We start from the raw sequence: 16,992 nt of genomic DNA on the forward strand, positions 1-16,992 counted from the left end.
TTTGTTCAAACTCATAAAAAAAGTCTGTTTGTAATCATCTTCATTGCTCAGTAAAGCTCAGATTTGCGTATTCTTTAAAGGCTCAAATACTCAAAGGCTCAAATACTCAAATACTCCTTCCTCAAATACTGAGGAAATGGCCTCAAGTTGCACCAGGGGAGGTTCAGGCTGGATATTAGGAAAAAGTTCTTTACTGAAAGAGTAGTGAAACATTGGAATAGGCTGCCCAGGGAGGTGGTAGAGTCACCCTCCCTGGAGGTATTCAAGGAGCGTGTGGATGTGGCATTGTGGGATGTGGCTTGATGGGCATGGTGCTGTGTGGTGTTGGGTGGGTTGGTTTTTGGTGTGTGTTTGGTTTTTTTGTGGTTTTTTTTTGTTTGTTTTTGGGTTTTTTGTTTTGGTTTGGTTTGGTTTTTTTAGGTTGGACTTGATGATCTTACAGGTCTTTTCCAACCTTAGTGATTCTGTGATTCTGTGAAAGTGAAATAGAGAAATATCCCACAATATTTTGGATTTCTTTTTTTTCAAACCCCGTTATTGGATATGGTAGCACAGAGGGGTGGATTGAGTCATTTTGAAAGCTTGGGGACACAATATTGAAGTTTACATCTGCCAGAGTCCACCAGCAATCTCTTGCCTGCTTTGGATGCAGGCATTAGCTTTGATCATATGGGCAGAAATTACTTTCAAACAGGAAATGAAGTAGAACTTTAATAAAGCTCCTACCACCTTCAAGCAGTTTCAGCTGCCATTAGTGAGCTTTAAGCTCTGATTACAGTGGTGATGTTATAAATCAATATGTTCCCATGTTAACCATTTCTGAATTTCATCCCTAATCCAGTCTTCAGTTTTGGCATGATAAAAATTACAATTAATCCTTGAATTTCAGCTTGATGCTAAGATAAATCTTCTCATCATCACCAGATAAATTTTCCATGAATGTATATCACTTTTCAATGAAATGATATTACATAAGGCAAGGACAAACACTTGCCAGTTTCAAAAAAAAGGTTTTGTTAATTGAAAATGCTATCAATATGGCCATAATTTAATTCATAAAATGGATTGGTAAGAGACTGGTTTTTGAATCCAGATGGTATTCCCGTGTCAATAGTCTGCTGATTGGATGAGATGCAAAACTCTGAGTATGCAAGTATCCAAGTATAAACATCAGGCTATTTCTTGCGACCTTTCTAGCTCTTCGCTTGCCCACGGTCCCTCTACGCCTTGAACTGAGACATAACACGGCAGCAGAACTGGACTGTAAATAAGGAGCCTCAGTTCTGCCACAGACTTGCTTCCTTCTTAGTCTCTCCTTTCCTTAATAATCAAGAGCAAGTGAGTGGCAAGATGGGGATTTCCTCTTGTCTTTTGATTGTTTGCTAGTTATCCTTTGAAGTTGCAGTCACAATGCCAAGAAATGTTTGTTGCCGTTAAAGTGGTGTGCTGAAATTGAGGTAAGCAGTGCAACAGCCAACGTCTTTCTTCCATCAGCATAGGTCTGTGTTAACCACCATATTGCAGGTAGCAATAGAAAGTCTGTTACAATAATCACACCGGAAGTACTGTAATTTCTCAGGATTAAATAAGTCAGTTGTCACCTGTAAGTGGTATCTGCATGAGATCTATAGGCAGAAGAAGGGGTATCTCAGTCTTTCACCAGACTGAAAAAAGGGAAATTCAACCAGAAAGGTTGATACATATGTAAAGAGATTGTCTAGACCCTTGTGGTTTTGTTGAGTTGCAGGAAGCTGACAGCAGACGAAAGCTTGTGGTATTCTCAGGTTTACTGCTTTTTGTCGATCACTTGCTGGCTGCCTAGAAGTTGCATGCTTGCAAATGCGCAATCATACATCACCCATAGTCCTGGGCCACTTTTCCCAGGCAGCCTGCGTGCCCTTTCTTTTTGCAGTCACTTGTATCAGATCGTGAGGCCTGATGGGTCAGTCACTCTTGTGTAAAGAAGGATCTGTTCTGTTTCAACTATTGGCCCCATAAATCCACACACCCAGGCTGGCAAGAGGCATGTAGAAGCCTGACACTATATGAATTCTCAGGCTGATCCACAGACACTTCCTCGTAGGGCCTGGTTCAAAAATAATTAGAAAAACAAAGCAATCAAAAAGGACATGCACAAAGCATACCCCACTAACTGCCTTTTTTCTACTGATTGGTACATTTAATTTTCCTTTGATCCATGGTGACTCAGTTTTGAACTGCACACCCTACAAATGGCTGAGAACTCAGACTTCACAGAATCACAGAAGGACAGAATGAGAGGGGCTGGAAGGGACCTCTGGAGATCACCTAGTCCAACCCCCGCCAGAGCAGGGTCCCCCAGAGCAGGTTGCACAGGAATGCGTCCAGGCGAGTGCTGAGTATCTCCAGAGAAGGAGACTCCACAGCCTCTCTGGGCAGCCTGTTCCAGGGCTCTGCCACCCTCAAAGGAAAGAAGTTCCTCCTCATGTTGAGATGGAACTTCCTATGACCAAGTTTGTGCCCGTGACCTCTTGTCCTGTCACTGGGCGCCACTGAAAAAAGACTGGCCCCATCCTCCTGGCGCCCACCCCTTCAGTATTTATAAGCGTTGATAAGATCCCCTTCAGTCTTCTCTTCTCCAGACTACAAAGCCCCAAGTCCCTCAGCCTTTCTTCACAAGACAGATGTTCCAGCTCCCTAAGCATCTTTGTAGCCCTTTGCTGTACCCTCTCCAGCAGCTCCCTGTCCTTCTTAAACCGGGGAGCCCAGAACTGGACCCAGGACTCCAGATGCGGCCTCACCAGGGCAGAGTAGAGGGGGAGGATAACCTCTAATTAATTTCAGATAACCAGTCCTTTACAAGCCAGAGTTGACTGTTACATGCAGGCCTCACCTTCTGAGGCAAGAGCAAGTAGAGAGGACATTCTGTGCATTCTCTGCAGACAATCACAGACTGATTTTTAACACAACTATGAATACATGCCTCTTATTCTAAATAATCAAATATCTGTCAAAGATATGTTCCATATATTCTCCATAATCACATTTTCTTTTTTGTCCAGGGACCAATAGGACCTACTGGACCTAAAGGAGAACTTGGTTTCCCAGGACGTCCAGTACGTATAATTCTCTCAAGTGAAATAAAAATAGAGGAGCTTGCTTCTGACACATACTACACTATTTCTACTTATTTCAGGGCCGCCCAGGACTGAATGGTCTGAGAGGTGTGAAAGGTGATCGAGGCGAAGCGTTTAATGTAAGTCCTTATGTATTGTAATTAGTTGAAAAAAAATCCTGTTAAAATCTTAAGTCGAGTCTGATTTATATGAATTCCTTTAAAATGATGACAGGACTAAAAACCTGAAATGGTCTATAAAGAATTATATGTTTCTGCTACTTTTCCTATCTGGTAACAATCATTGAAAAGTCAACTTCTGGGTCCATCTGGACAGTTCTTGCAGATATACATAGTTGTATCAGCTCCCGGGTGTAACAGTTCTGTGCGTGATTCACTGTCAGCATAGCTGGTTCAAACAGCAAATGATCTGGGATTGCCAATTTTTTCTATATAGCAAAGACTCCCTGATCCAGGCCATCAGTATGACCCCTCATGGTGTGAAGATACTCCCATAGGCTCTTAGATATCTAGCACAGCTACAAATGGCACTTAAGCATATCATAGTGAAGTGGCATCTGCTCTACTAGCAAGGAGATACTTGCTAATACCTACTACCTCCATCAGTTGCCACGTACACGTATCCAGAATAATGACCACTGCATAGATGATAGCATATCCATGCCCACCTACAACCTGTAATTATGGACTGACACGTGAGGAACCAAGGTCCCGGTGCTGCAAGTCTGTTCTTATGAAGAGACTTCATGCAAGTGGTCTCATGGCAAACGTGAAGACTGGACTACACAACGATAAACACTGCTGAGCATAAGCAGTAAGTTTCACAATAGCAGAGTAATTTGTGTGACTGTTCTGGTGTCATGGGGCAATCTGTGCTAGAAAAATTGGTACCCATACCACAACAGCAGCTAATAACATTTCATCTGCATCAGAGATATGCTGAAAAAAAAGACAAGGGTATTTTACTGTGTTAGCATAGAAATCATAAGGTAGGGATCAGCTAGGCATCGGAAGAGGTGATCTAGTCAATCTCACTGTATTTCAGTAGAGCACTTTTTGTAAATGAATTCTATTGAACAAGTCCTCTGGTTCTACTTTGTTTAAAAGAAAAAAAATATATGTGGCACACAAACCGCAAAACACAAGTGTGTTGTCTGTCTGGACAATAAATACAAGTGATACTGCTTTATCCAACTAACAGGGAGACTGGGAGTTGGTAAGTGTCTAAGTATCTTCACAGAAAGAAAAGACCAGGTACTAAAGGTTGCCTACACCTCTAGAGAAAGGTGCCAATAGAAATTTAGTTGCTGGAAGGTGAAACAAGACAAATTCGACAAATTCAAATTGGAAGAAAATTATGGCAAAGATGACTAGCCACCAGCAGAAAATATTAAAGTAGATTTTCCATTCCTCCATATATTCAAACAGCATCAAGGTAATTTTCTGGATTGTCTGCCTTAAACAAACAAAAACTATTAAAACAGGTATAAGTAGATGAAGTACATTAGGCTGGGAGATCAAAGCAAACAAACAAACAAAACAGGCTGCATGTTCTAATAGTCCTTCCTGGAGTGCTCAGGGAAGGTAAAATCAAATGGCTCTCTAATTATTGATGAGATGACATGTGTCACCTCACAGAAGCTTGCATTGATGTGGAGTGAAAGATGGACGTGGCGTGGTGCCAGGTTTTTAAATGACACAGTAAAGAGTTGGTGAATTTTTGTAAAGGGCAGTCACGCCTCCAGTCTAGCAGGGTTCCCTGAAGGTGCTAATTAGCGTGGAGTTATCTGGCTGGCACTTGAAAGTATATGAATCTCAGTAGTCTTGAGAATCCCAGACCAGTCTCAGATACCTAATTTTCCTTGGATGAAAGATCCACTGCCTTTAATTTAGTTTCAATTTTTAGTGCTTTGGGGTTTCCACTTTGGGGGTTGAAGTTCTTTTTCCCCTGGAAACAACAATCTTAGACCATTTTGTTCTCCACAGGGTGCTTTAAGTTAAATATTAAAATTCACCTGGCAGGTTGGTCCCTGTAACTGAATGCTCAGTCTCCCCTCAAGCCATTTAGCACAAAACTTCTTGGTTAAATGGGGCCTTCTGAGCCCCACAGCCTTCTTTCTGTAGGCTCAGTTGTATTGCATATGAAAAGATCTGCCTAAAATCTTCCTTCTTTCACTTTCTCTTACCAGGGCCTTCCTGGCTTGCCTGGACCCCCAGGGCCCCCTGGACCTCCAGGACGTATAGTTTACATCAAAGGAGTAAGTACAACGGGGGATCAGTTGCTGGTCTATCTCCGTAGCAGAAATGTGCTGCTCTAGAAACAGTTTGCAAAGGGAACCATCAGAACGTGTTTCAGGCGACAGTTTACAGTGGGTGACCTTCCTTGTGTGCATAGGAAAAAAATCTCTTAAGCAGAGCCACTGCCATGTCAGAGTTTTGCCCCCGCCCCAGAGCAGGACCTGCTGAGAGACCTGCGAGAGCTCGCAGGCAGCGAGCCACGCTCTCTGGTCGGGAGGTGCTGATTTTTGTTTCCAGGCTTCGTCCCGTCATGTCTATTAGATCTATTTGGTGTGTTATCTGCTGTATTATACCTACATTCATTAAAATAATTTCCCTTCCTGTTTTCAATAGACAGTTTTTCCAGTCTCTCCCAGACCTCATTGCAAAATGCCAGTAAGTCACGGACAGAATCTGCTCTTAGCAAAATGCATGGCCACGACAACACATAACCAAAGTAGCTATATACATAACCACAGTAGCTTTGCAGCTTTTCTCCCCCGCCTTCTGCTTTGCACCAGAGATGTGTTTTACCTAGTCTTCAAGATAACAGATTTTTCAAGTGTTTAGATACCCAAAATTAGCCATACATAAAATACATAACAGAACTAGAAACACTAGAACCTTTTGCTTAAAGCACTTTGATTACTTGGTTGTTCTAACACTTTCAATGCCTTTCAAAGCCGGTGTTTCCATAGTTTAAGAGCTGCTTTGGGGAGCTGAATGTTTATACATACATGTACACGCATTATTCAGATGTATCTATAAATAGTCTCTCCACGTTGTTATGTCTTTAGCTGTTTTCAATTTCCCTGTCCAAAATAAGATTTGTTATGTATTTCATTGTGGCATGAAAGATGCATCAGAAAAGAAAGATCGTGTTCTTATTTGACCCTCAAATGGGGTCTATTCACACATAAATATTTCTTATCTCAAGAATGGCAGCAGGTGAAGCTCTGCCCCTGCTTCCCAAAGGGAATGACAAAGCCCCCGTTACCTTCAAAGGACCTGTAGTTTCACGCATATTGTCAAAAGTAAGGAGATGGGCTTTATATTTTCAGAACAACCTGATGCAATATTTGTTTAATGAATCATGGAAATTACATCCTACAATGGACCGTGAACAGAGTCCAGTCCTGGAAGTACTTTCCCTGGGGCAACACTGTACTGTTAAGCCGTGGGTTAGGTACTTGGAAAGGATTCTGTCTTTGAGAGCCACAGTCCTCCCCTGAATAGTGTGGTGTGCACAATGGCTGTTCTACTTTTCTGTTAGACAATATAGCTCAAAGTAGTATTGTGCCCCCTCCTCCAATTTCCATTCCAGCTGTTTTTCACTTATTTTAGAGAAGCAGCTCTTGGCTTAGACTATACTAGATGCATTGATACTCATTGTCACCCTACCCTTACCGCTGAAGCAAGATGTATCCCAGCTTATGAATCCTTCTGTTAAATAATGATCAGTAGTCGTTACTCCATGGTAATCTGACATTTCTACGGTTTTGGCCTACCACCTCCAGGCACCATCTTTTTGCCTCTTTGAATTCCTCCCTTATATCTTCCCATTCCCACCGTATAACATTCTTCTATGTTAATCCCTTATGTCCATAATCACCTATGGATTAGTCAGCCTTCACCTCTGAAACCTGACTGGACGAGGCCCTGAGCAACCTGACGTAGTTGATCCTGCTTTGGGGTAGACGATCTCCAGAGATGCCTTCCAACCTCAACTCTCCTATGATTCTCTGTGGAATGACTCAAACAATACAAGCCTATTTTAGCTGAATGTCAGATAATGATAAAAAGCCACTTTTCAAGAAGGTTACAATCAGTGAATAATAGCAGTAACTTTTATGTGCACAAGTAATAGAAACCTGTACTTACAAACACCTCTTTGTGCATCTGCGTATGCTAGATAGCTTTGTCCTACATTTGTGAATAATCTCCTAAACCTATCCAAGTTTATAGATAAGAAGTCTGCTGTACATGCCTACATAAATGAATATCGATAAAGAACTACAGACTGAACCCCACAAGTTTTCCTCATGTGAACTGAACTTCTGAAGTTAATGGAGCTATCCATGTGAGTAAGACTTCTAAGAGCTAATACTACAGGATTAGCCAGATGCAGCACCTTCAATTTTTTTTTCATACGCTTGCTGAGATTCATATAAGTAGTAGTAGCTAGATAAGATCTGTCCATTTGCAAGCACTGTGCCACACTTTAATTCCTGCACTCTCCCTGTTTTGAAGACAGGCAGCAGAGGTAAGTAGCATGCCCTCTTTTACAGGTGGCTGGTGTCAGAACAGGATAGACTAGGATAGCTTCTGCCTCCCCGTCGTGGTCTCAATGCATCTGGAGCTCAGGTCAACATCAGACAGTATGCATAGCCATGATCTGACGAAAAATTTACAAACACAGTCTGTTATCTTACAGTCAAAAAGCGAATCCTGCTTTCAAATGCAGTGATGTAAATCCAGAATTGTTCCTGGAGAATGAGTTTTCTGATGCTTCACTGGCATGACTGAGAGTAGGATTTGCTGATGCCTCCAATACGCATGGTGTTACCCTCTTGCTGAATGCATGTTGCATGTTAAAGAGAGCACAATCCTGAAAAAAGCTTGATCAGCTAATACTCGGACCTTGTCAAACTGGAGATAATCCCAGAGTGGTGTTATGATATTTACTGTGATAGCATGCAAATTTTCCAGGCTTTTCAGTCACAGCAAGTAATGCACTTCCATTCGTTAACATGTATGGATAATTTTAATAGATTTCTTTGTCTGTAGGTGAGCACTCCATACCCTGGAAATCAAGAAGCTCTCAATTTCCATGGTGAGTAATTCTTTTCTTGTACCTTGGTTTACATAAGCTTTTTTTGTTTTTTCTTAGTTAAGCTCTTTTTGCTTTTTCTTGGCTATTGCATAACTGGGTTTATGGGGAAAAAAAAGAAAGGGGGGAAAAAAAAGTGGTCTCGCTTCCTTTTCTGGTGAAACTGTAAGATCACATCTTGGTCCAGTCTCAACATATAAACAAAATGAGCCTAGGTCTGCCCTTTGAAGACTAAGATTAATAAATTGAGCAGTGCAAAAGAGTTTCTGCAAGATCTGATCTTAGAAGTCCTCTGTCAGAGCAGAGGTGTCACACATGGCTGTGCCAAATCATCGCTCTCTGCTCTGGCAATGCTCCTAAGGCGCAAATGCTAAAGTCCACCCGATACTACATCCCACCAAGCAACCAGGCGGTCTCATTCCTCCAGCGTTTGACTGATGGTATCAAAAGCACTTCCCTTCGCTGAGACACTGATACCAAAAAAAAAAGAGCTTGTAATCAGGCCTCCCATTCTTTTGCTTGAAAGAAAATTATTACAGGCAGAGCCAACACGTACTGGCTGCTGGAGTCCCAGAGAATATTGCTGAGGGAAAGAACCAAGCTATTAATGGTTCTTCCTGTGAGAGGGGATGAATTTTCTGGTGAGACAGAAAAAAATTTTCTCATCCCCTCCTTCACTAGAAAGATGAGGCGTGCTGAAAAGAAAGTAATTTCTGGGTTCAGGAGTAGCGAGGACAAAACCTGACAGGCAGACAAAGAAGGAAGTAAGACTAATGGGGAAAGAGGATGAGAAACTCCCCACGTGAGAACCTAGGGAAACTGTCACAAGGCTGGACAAGTTTACATTAGCTTTCAGTCCTTTTAATGGAAGGGGGTTTCAGGACAACAGAGGGTCAAATTTGTGGGGTACAATGATGCCCTGAGCTTGCTTTCTGAATCCTTACTGCTGAATGACTGACTCACCTCTCACAAGTGAGAGCCTAAGTCTTGTGCTTGGCAAACTGTCCACATTTCTTCAGGGCTATGTCCACAGAATTAAGTCCATAAAGCCTAGGCTGTCCAGTGCTGCTCCTAAATTCAAAGACTCCCAGGTGCCTGTGTCCCCCAGCACACAGGGACTCCAAAAGATTTCTGTGTCCATATTTTTGTTTTTAAAAAAGAATCCATGATCTAACAGAATAAATGCCCACAGAGAGCCCAAAGTTCTTGGTTCAAGGCATTTTCCTTAGTTCTAAGAGTTGACTCTAAGCTGATAAAGGGCATTCTGCTCTTTTTAGACTTTCAGCCTGGGTAAAAGCTTGACAGTGAGGATTTTGACTGTGACAATTTTGTTTAAAGCTTGTCGGTTTTATTCAAATAATCATTATAGTTTCTTATCTCTAAATGCATACTGACCCAAACAGTAAATCCTAAGCATGCATCCCTTCTTTCTATGGTTTAAGGAGGTAAAGTCACTATTTACATAGTTTTTATCCCATTTTAAGATTATTGTAATGGTCTGACCGTTTCATTCTTGAGCTACTACTCCACCAGACAAGCACAAAGTGGTCACTTACTGTGGCGCACGAGGCATTAAAAGTAACGCAAGCCTGCGTCTGTGGTTCAGTGCTTTTGTCCTTCCTCAAAGACATAATCCAAGGAACACAGAATCGCAGAATCATTTAGGTTGGAAAAGACCTGTAAGACCATCAAGTCCAACCATCAACTAACATCACCACGCCCACTAAACCATGTCCCGCAGTGCCTCGTCCACACGTTCCTTGAACACCTCCAGCAATGGTGACTCCACCACCTCCCTGGGCAGCCTCTTCCAGTGCTTCACCACTCTCTCAGGAAAGAATGTTTTCCTAATATCCAGCCTAAACCTCCTCTGGTGCAACTTGAGGCCATTTCCTCTTGTCCTGTCGCTAGTCACTTGGGAGAAGAGACCAACACCCACCTCTCTGCAACCTCCTTTCAGGTAATTGTAGAGAGTGAGAAGGTTTCCCCTCAGCCTCCTCTTCTCCAGACTGAACAACCCCAGCTCCCTCAGCCGCTCCTCACAAGACTTGTGCTCCACACCCCTCACCAGCTTCGTCGCCCTTCTCTGGACACGCTCCAGCACCTCAATGTCCTTCTTGGAGTGAGGGGCGCAACACTGAACACAGCATTCGAGGTGCGGCCTCACCAGCGCCGAGTACAGGGGCACGATCACCTCCCTACTCCTGCTGCCCACACCATTTCTGATACAGACCAGGATGCCGTTGGCCTTCTTGGCCACCTGGGCACACTCTGGCTCACATTCAGCCGGCTGTCGATCGACACCCCCAGGTCCTTTTCCTCCGGGCAACTTTCCAGCCACTCGTCCCCAAGCCTGGAGCATTGCCTGGGGTTGTTATGACTCAAGTGCAGGACCCGTCACTTGGCCTTGTTGAACCTCATACAATTGGCCTCAGCCCATCCATCCAGCCTATCCAGATCCCTCTGCAGAGCCTTCCTGCCCTCCAGCAGATCAAAACTCCCGCCCAACTTGGTGTCGTCTGCAAACTTACTGAGGGAGCACTTGATCCCCTCATCCAGATCATCAATAAAGACATTAAACAAGACCGGCCCCAAAACTGAGCCCTGGGGGACTCCGCTTGTGACCGGCCGCCAACTGGATTTCACTCCATTCACCACGACCCTCTGGGCTCGGCCGTCCAGACAGTTTTTTACCCAGTGAAGAGTGCTCCCGTCCAAGCCATGAGCAGCCATTTTCTCCAGGAGAATGCTGTGGGAGACAGTGTCGAAGGCTTTACTACAGCTCAGGCAGACAACATCTACAGCCTTTCCCTCACCCACTCGGCGGGTCACCTGGTCATAGAAGGAGATCAGGTTGGTCAAGCAGGACCTGCCTTTCATGAACCCATGCTGGCTGGGCCTGATCCCTTGGTTGTTCTGTGCATGCCCTGTGAGCACCCTCAAGATGAACATCTTCCATAATCTTCCCCGGCACCGAGGTCAGGCTGACAGGCCTGTAGTTCCCTGGATAAATTCCCCGGATGGATTCAGTTACATGCAGAGCGAAACACGTAGTAATTCTGTGCCAAAAAAAATGGTGAATGCTGATTGAAATAGAGCTGCCTTGACCAAATTGTGTGGAAGTCCTTTAGTTCCAAGGGTAGCAGAAAGTTCTGTGACAGTTTTGTCCCTTCAGAGTTTTTTAGAGCTGGAAAAAAATTTGGGACATTAAAACAAAGTCCCAGAGCATCCACAGGGAGCAGCCAGCAGTTTTCTTACAATCCAGTAGTATGCAATGGAGAAGGAGGTCTTCTCAAGATCACGGAGTAAATGAAGTCTGTGGTCTTCCTCCTTTTATTCAACTGCTTATAATAAAAATTTATTCCTGCCTATTTTTTATACTTTCAGAGTAATTTTGTGGAAAAAAGCAGTAGTGCAGCCTCTAATATACAGCCTGAACCCGTTTCCCTGTTCCCATGTTCCTGGGAATTAAATCACTGTTTCCATCAATGTGCGAAGAAGTCTGGAGAGTTTGCAGTTTAATCAGATAAGTCAGAACCTGCATGGCAAACACAGCACATGCAAAACAAGTTGAATAATGCAGCAGTAGTATATGTTATGTCAGCTCCAAACGGTGGGGCTTGGGGCTGTTTCTGGAGGAAGAGATGGCTATCTGAGGACCAGTTCTCTAGTGTGGTCTAGAGAGTAAGCAGTGGGCTGATATCAGCAACTGGAACAGCTCCTCTTCCTCAGCAATGACCGAGACACTTGGAAAGACCGGGCCACCTTGATCCAAATGGAAAAAGAAAGGATGAGAAGGAAAAGAGTGCAAGGCATCAGGATAAGGGGCAAGAGTGGACATAGTACATGGTAAAGAAAGATATCTTGAAGAAAAGGAAGTCAGAGCTTGCTTGTATAAGCTCTGTATTGGTCTCAATATTTTAAGATGACCTAAAATACTGATGACTGGACTGGAAATCTGCCTGAAAATGTCACAGTTGGACAGTTAGGGTTCATCTGACAACTAGGACAACTGTCTAACCACACACCTGAGAGATTGCATGAGTGGCTTCAGTGCAACAGAAAATGAGGCCCCACTGTTCTGTCAATAGGCATTTGAACATGGGCTCACAGCTGGAGGCTGAGTCACCAGACACATCACGGGGAGACCCATGGGAGTATGACCAGCTTTCACCTCTCGTGGCTGAAGGGCAGAGAGGAACTGTCTGGAAACTTCCATTGTAACATGGGGCTCTGAAAGGGAAGAAGTCCATCTCGTTCTTCTGTATTTGTAGCCATTCTGCACAGCTAGAAGAAGGAAAAATCCTGTAACTATTTTTCAAATGAAGGCTTTCTTACCAATAAAGTCTTTATTTATTTCTTAGCAATAAAGCCTCATTTATAAGTGGCACCAGGTCATGAGCATGGACTGGGTACCCAAGCAAGAGATTGTTTCTGTGCTTGCCCTAGTGAAATTCACAAATGTAATCAGATCAGGTTAGAAAAGAGCCAGTGTTCTCAGTGATTCACTGACTCCCAGCATCGATCACAACTGAACGCAGGGGCGGAAGATATCACGGGCAGGGGACCATTAAAAATTACTTCAAGACATGTGTCTTGTATCTGCTTGTTATGGTACTTCAGCACCCTTCCTGTTCATAACTCAGAATAGGATCACCTCACCTTAAACTTGAAAAGGCATTTGTACCTGAAGGAAGTGGCTATAAGATGTTACCGTGGCAGAATGATGTTATTTTACATGAATGTTGCAAAGGTATTAGCAATTACTCAGGCAGAACAAAGAGAGAAATCAGACCTAAGAAGTCTAAATACTCAGGGGTCATTTTACCCAGCTATTTTATAGGGTAAGGTTACCATGGATGTTGAATAATAACTGGAAAAATAGAAGGTTTATCCAGAAGTGCTTGGGTGCAATTCTACCCTTAGCTCACCTGGATGGAAAATTATGCTAAAAGCATTTCTGCTCTCAGAGAACATTTGCTTCATTATTAATGCTTTTATGACATGAAGGAGCAATAAACAATAACATTTTTGACATTCACAGTTGCAGATATTATCATTTATCGGTTTGTTTTGGAGTCTGGAGATAGTAGAAGATGTGCTATCAAATGCAGAGCCATAACTCAAGAACTGTTTCTACGCTTGCCCCAGTGAAATTCATAAACGCAGGAAGACCAGGTTTGTTCAGAGGGTCTTAGGCTACGTGGTTAGGGAAGGGAGAGTGATCGATTGACTCATAAGAGAGAGGTTGTCTTATGCATGTGGGAGTTGATAAGAAAGGACGGTCAGGCAGCCATTCAATGTTCATGAGGAGAGTGAGACAAGCATATAGGGACTGGAGCCACATGCCCCACATGTATGGAAAAGTCTATTCTCGCTTTCGATGTTTTGGTTGTCATTGCTATAGTCTCTGCTGTTTGCAAGTTCTCATGAATTTGTGATGCTTTTATGGCAGGTGCTAAAGCAAACAGAGATTCCTGGGGACTGCACAGTTCAGCGGACTTAAAAGGAGAAAAGGGAGACAGAGGTGCTCCAGGACCACCAGGTATCCTAAATCTGATATGTCATTGACATCCTGTAAAGGAATACGTGTTTAACTTCAAAAGCAATTCAACAAAGTACTTTGCTACCTACCCCTGCAGCCTTACCCCTTAGCTGCCTAAAGACTTAACACCTAGGTTCCTTGCTGAACTGATACACAGAACAACAAAGCCCATAATGTTATCAAAGATGTCTTCTGAAAAGAAGTATCTGTACCGCACATTTGTGAGTATTACAAATGTGTTAAGTACAAGAATAGATACTGAAATGTAACTGGGTGGTCAGAGATTTTTTGAAATCTTAAAAGGACATCATGTCCACTCCCTGAGATATCATTTTGTTGTCAATCTTTTTGAGCCAATTGGGCCAAAATCCAGTGCTTCCCATTTCAGTGTAACACATCTCTGCATTCTGAGTTCAAGGCAGTCATTTGTTGGTGACAGACCCACTTCCAGCAGGAGGTGGGTATAGAGGATCTCCATTTCAACCAACTTTTTAATATTCTATGCTTCATTTCTGATAATAATGAAAAGTCTGTGTGGACTAAAAATACCAATTCACTGGTGGTAGGAGCATCATAACAGATGTTCCTCACCAAAGATTTACTTTTCTGTATCAAAAGTTGATACACATTGCTAATTCTTACACGTTCAAAAATAGTTGCAGAAACAAGCATCTATTTGAAAAGATTGCTATTACAAACTCTTCCTTTTCTATACATCTTTTTGAAATCTTCTCTACTGAGATAAGGCTTTGGTCAGTGTCAGAAATCATTTTAAATAGAAGAAGCAGCATATCAAATTAACGTTGCTATACAATATAATCTTTGTCCTCTAATCTGTTCATAATAAATACAAAACTACATCTATATGGATATTTCTGTCTTTGTTCCAAAGACACAGTTCTGTTGACTGAAGATGATATTTTGGTTATTTTTAAGAGGACATCTGTTTGTTCTAATAAAATCTGTTTTCTTGTCTTGTCCTCATTAATTTTTATTCTGATCAATATGCACTGCCTTAAAACAAGTGGTTAGTGCTTCCTAGTCATCAATAAACTTGTAAAAAGAAGAAACAAGAAGCATTCCTAAACAGAAATTAGGAAAACTTTCTCTTCTGCGCTGGTTTATCCAACATGAACATGGCTGTTCCCTCCCAGGTTCTGTATTTAATACAAATCGATGTCCTACAAGTATTTTTGCCTATACCTGATGATTTCAGGTGCTTCAGAAGGAGAGGATTATGAGAGGATTATGCTTATGATGTTGTTGTAAAACTGAAGCTAGTGAAGGATGGTGAGAATAACGTGAGAATTCTGGTTGAACTGAAAACTGAATTCACCTTTCTCCTAAAATAACAGAGATTTATTCATTTGTTTGCCAACCGAATCCAAACAGATCAACTAGCTTCAGTACTTTGTGAAGTTAAAATATGTTAACTAAGACCAATTCTGTTGCTGCTCTAAAAAATGTTCCTGTTTGGTTCTTGCTCATTGATGTAGTTGCTAAGATATTCTTTCATACAAACCAATTCTCTAGGTCTCACAGATATCCAGATACTCTTTGACAGTGAAAATTCACAAGCCAGAAGTTGCAGGGTAGTGGAACATGATTAAAGTATGGGAATTTTTCAAAACGTTCTCTGAGGGACAGATGGCTGAAGCTCCTTCCACTACAGTATCTCTTGAGTTCCAGCAATCAGAAAAGCTTTCTGAACTGTGGTACTTGTCCACGCAGTGGATTTATTTTTCCTTTTTGCACAATGTCTCCTCTCCAACCTTAGAAAGAGGCTCTATTAATGGAGAACATGCAAAAATATGAAGCCAAGACATAAAGTGGGTAAATGGCAGGCCACGCTTTTTTTAGCTACTCTGTATAGGGGCAGGTGTAGTAAGTATCCAGAGCATAGGTGGTGTGTTCCAACCGCATGTGCAATGCTCCAGCACAAGCCCGGCGTTTCTGGCTGGAGGAACACAGTCTGGAGCCTTGTAAGAAAACACATTTCGAAATAGAGGAGGAGACTTCATTGTACCATAGTCTCAGACACAGTTGCCTAAGGCTGAAGATCTGCTAATCGAAAATGGAGTGTTTATTGCAGTGTGCTGGCCCTTGACCATAGTCCAGCCCCTTCCTTCCCGCCAGTCATTCCCCGAAAGGCCAACCTGGCATTCTGGACAAGTTTTCACATTCATCCAAATCCACCCTTTGGCCTGTTTGTTTGTCCTGAGACCTTCTTTTCTGTATGAAGAAGAAGTTTCACCATTTTTTTCTGTGGATCCTGGAAGGAATGGAACTAAAGGAAAATCAGTGAAGTGGAGAGAGACGGTTTCTCGCTGGGCAAGTGTTAATTCTGGCAGTAAGTGAGTTCTGTTGCTCCAGGGGCTAAGTTAATGTCTAGATCAGATCCCAGATCTGAAAACAATGTCGCTTCCCATTTTCTAAAAGAATGGTCACCAAAGTTCTGCGACCTTATGATTGTTGGGAGGGCATGATTTTGCCATTGATTATGCACATGTGCTGTTAGCTTGTTTCACTTGTGAAAACAAACTGAAATGAAAATGCCCGGTCTACCAGCAGAAGCCACAAAACAAAGTATGTTTCCCTCTGGCTAGTGGTAAGATCCCTAAAGGTCCTGCCAAAAATTGCCTACCAGCCCTCCACTGAATGTCTACAGAGGAGGACTGAACTGGGTTTGCCCGTTGAGAAGCCATGTCAGGCAAACTTTGGCTGTGTATACTAGTGAACTAAACAGGCCCAGGACACAGAGGACAATTGTCCTGCAGTTTAATTGTTCCCATGTTTCCTGGCCTGGACTCAGCCTACAACAAGGAACACTTTCCCAGTCAGTAGGATGGTCTGGGGGATAGCGTGAGCCAGGGATTGGTGCAATAGGCTGTACGGATTAAGTCTCTCATGCTTCGGGAGTGAGGAGGACAGTTTAGCTGTATGGGTGGAAGCTGTGCCACTTTACCTCAGGGCTGAGGAACTGGTCTAACACAGTTTACCTACCAGCGTAGGCAGAGTCTACTGGTTCCCTACCACAGATTTTTCACTTCCACTTTGAGTGGTGACCTCCCGGTTCCTAATGTACCTTGCCCAGGCTTAGTCTGCTTGCTGGTCATCCTAGAAAGACCTCAGATATTGCCCAGTGTAGAGAATAATACTAAGCAATATCTGAGAAGGACGCCTACCATTTATTCCACCTGTGTTCTCCATCCCCTCACATGGATC

General features: G+C 42.8%; 1 protein-coding gene across 1 annotated transcript in view; it reads left to right on the top strand.

The window, feature by feature from the left end:
* The window catches only part of LOC104255676 (collagen alpha-1(XV) chain), a 160,915-nt gene that overhangs the window by 126,993 nt on the left and 16,930 nt on the right, over positions 1 to 16,992 (top strand). The window contains exons 28-33 of the mRNA XM_059836098.1: positions 3,042 to 3,095; positions 3,176 to 3,235; positions 5,305 to 5,373; positions 5,747 to 5,788; positions 8,180 to 8,225; positions 13,678 to 13,767. Of these exons, the coding sequence (XP_059692081.1) occupies positions 3,042 to 3,095; positions 3,176 to 3,235; positions 5,305 to 5,373; positions 5,747 to 5,788; positions 8,180 to 8,225; positions 13,678 to 13,767 (361 nt within the window). The remainder of the gene's footprint in view (positions 1 to 3,041; positions 3,096 to 3,175; positions 3,236 to 5,304; positions 5,374 to 5,746; positions 5,789 to 8,179; positions 8,226 to 13,677; positions 13,768 to 16,992) is intronic.

The sequence above is a fragment of the Gavia stellata genome, chromosome 3, assembly GCF_030936135.1.
Source record: "Gavia stellata isolate bGavSte3 chromosome 3, bGavSte3.hap2, whole genome shotgun sequence".
In the NCBI taxonomy this organism is placed as follows: Eukaryota; Metazoa; Chordata; class Aves; order Gaviiformes; family Gaviidae; genus Gavia; species Gavia stellata.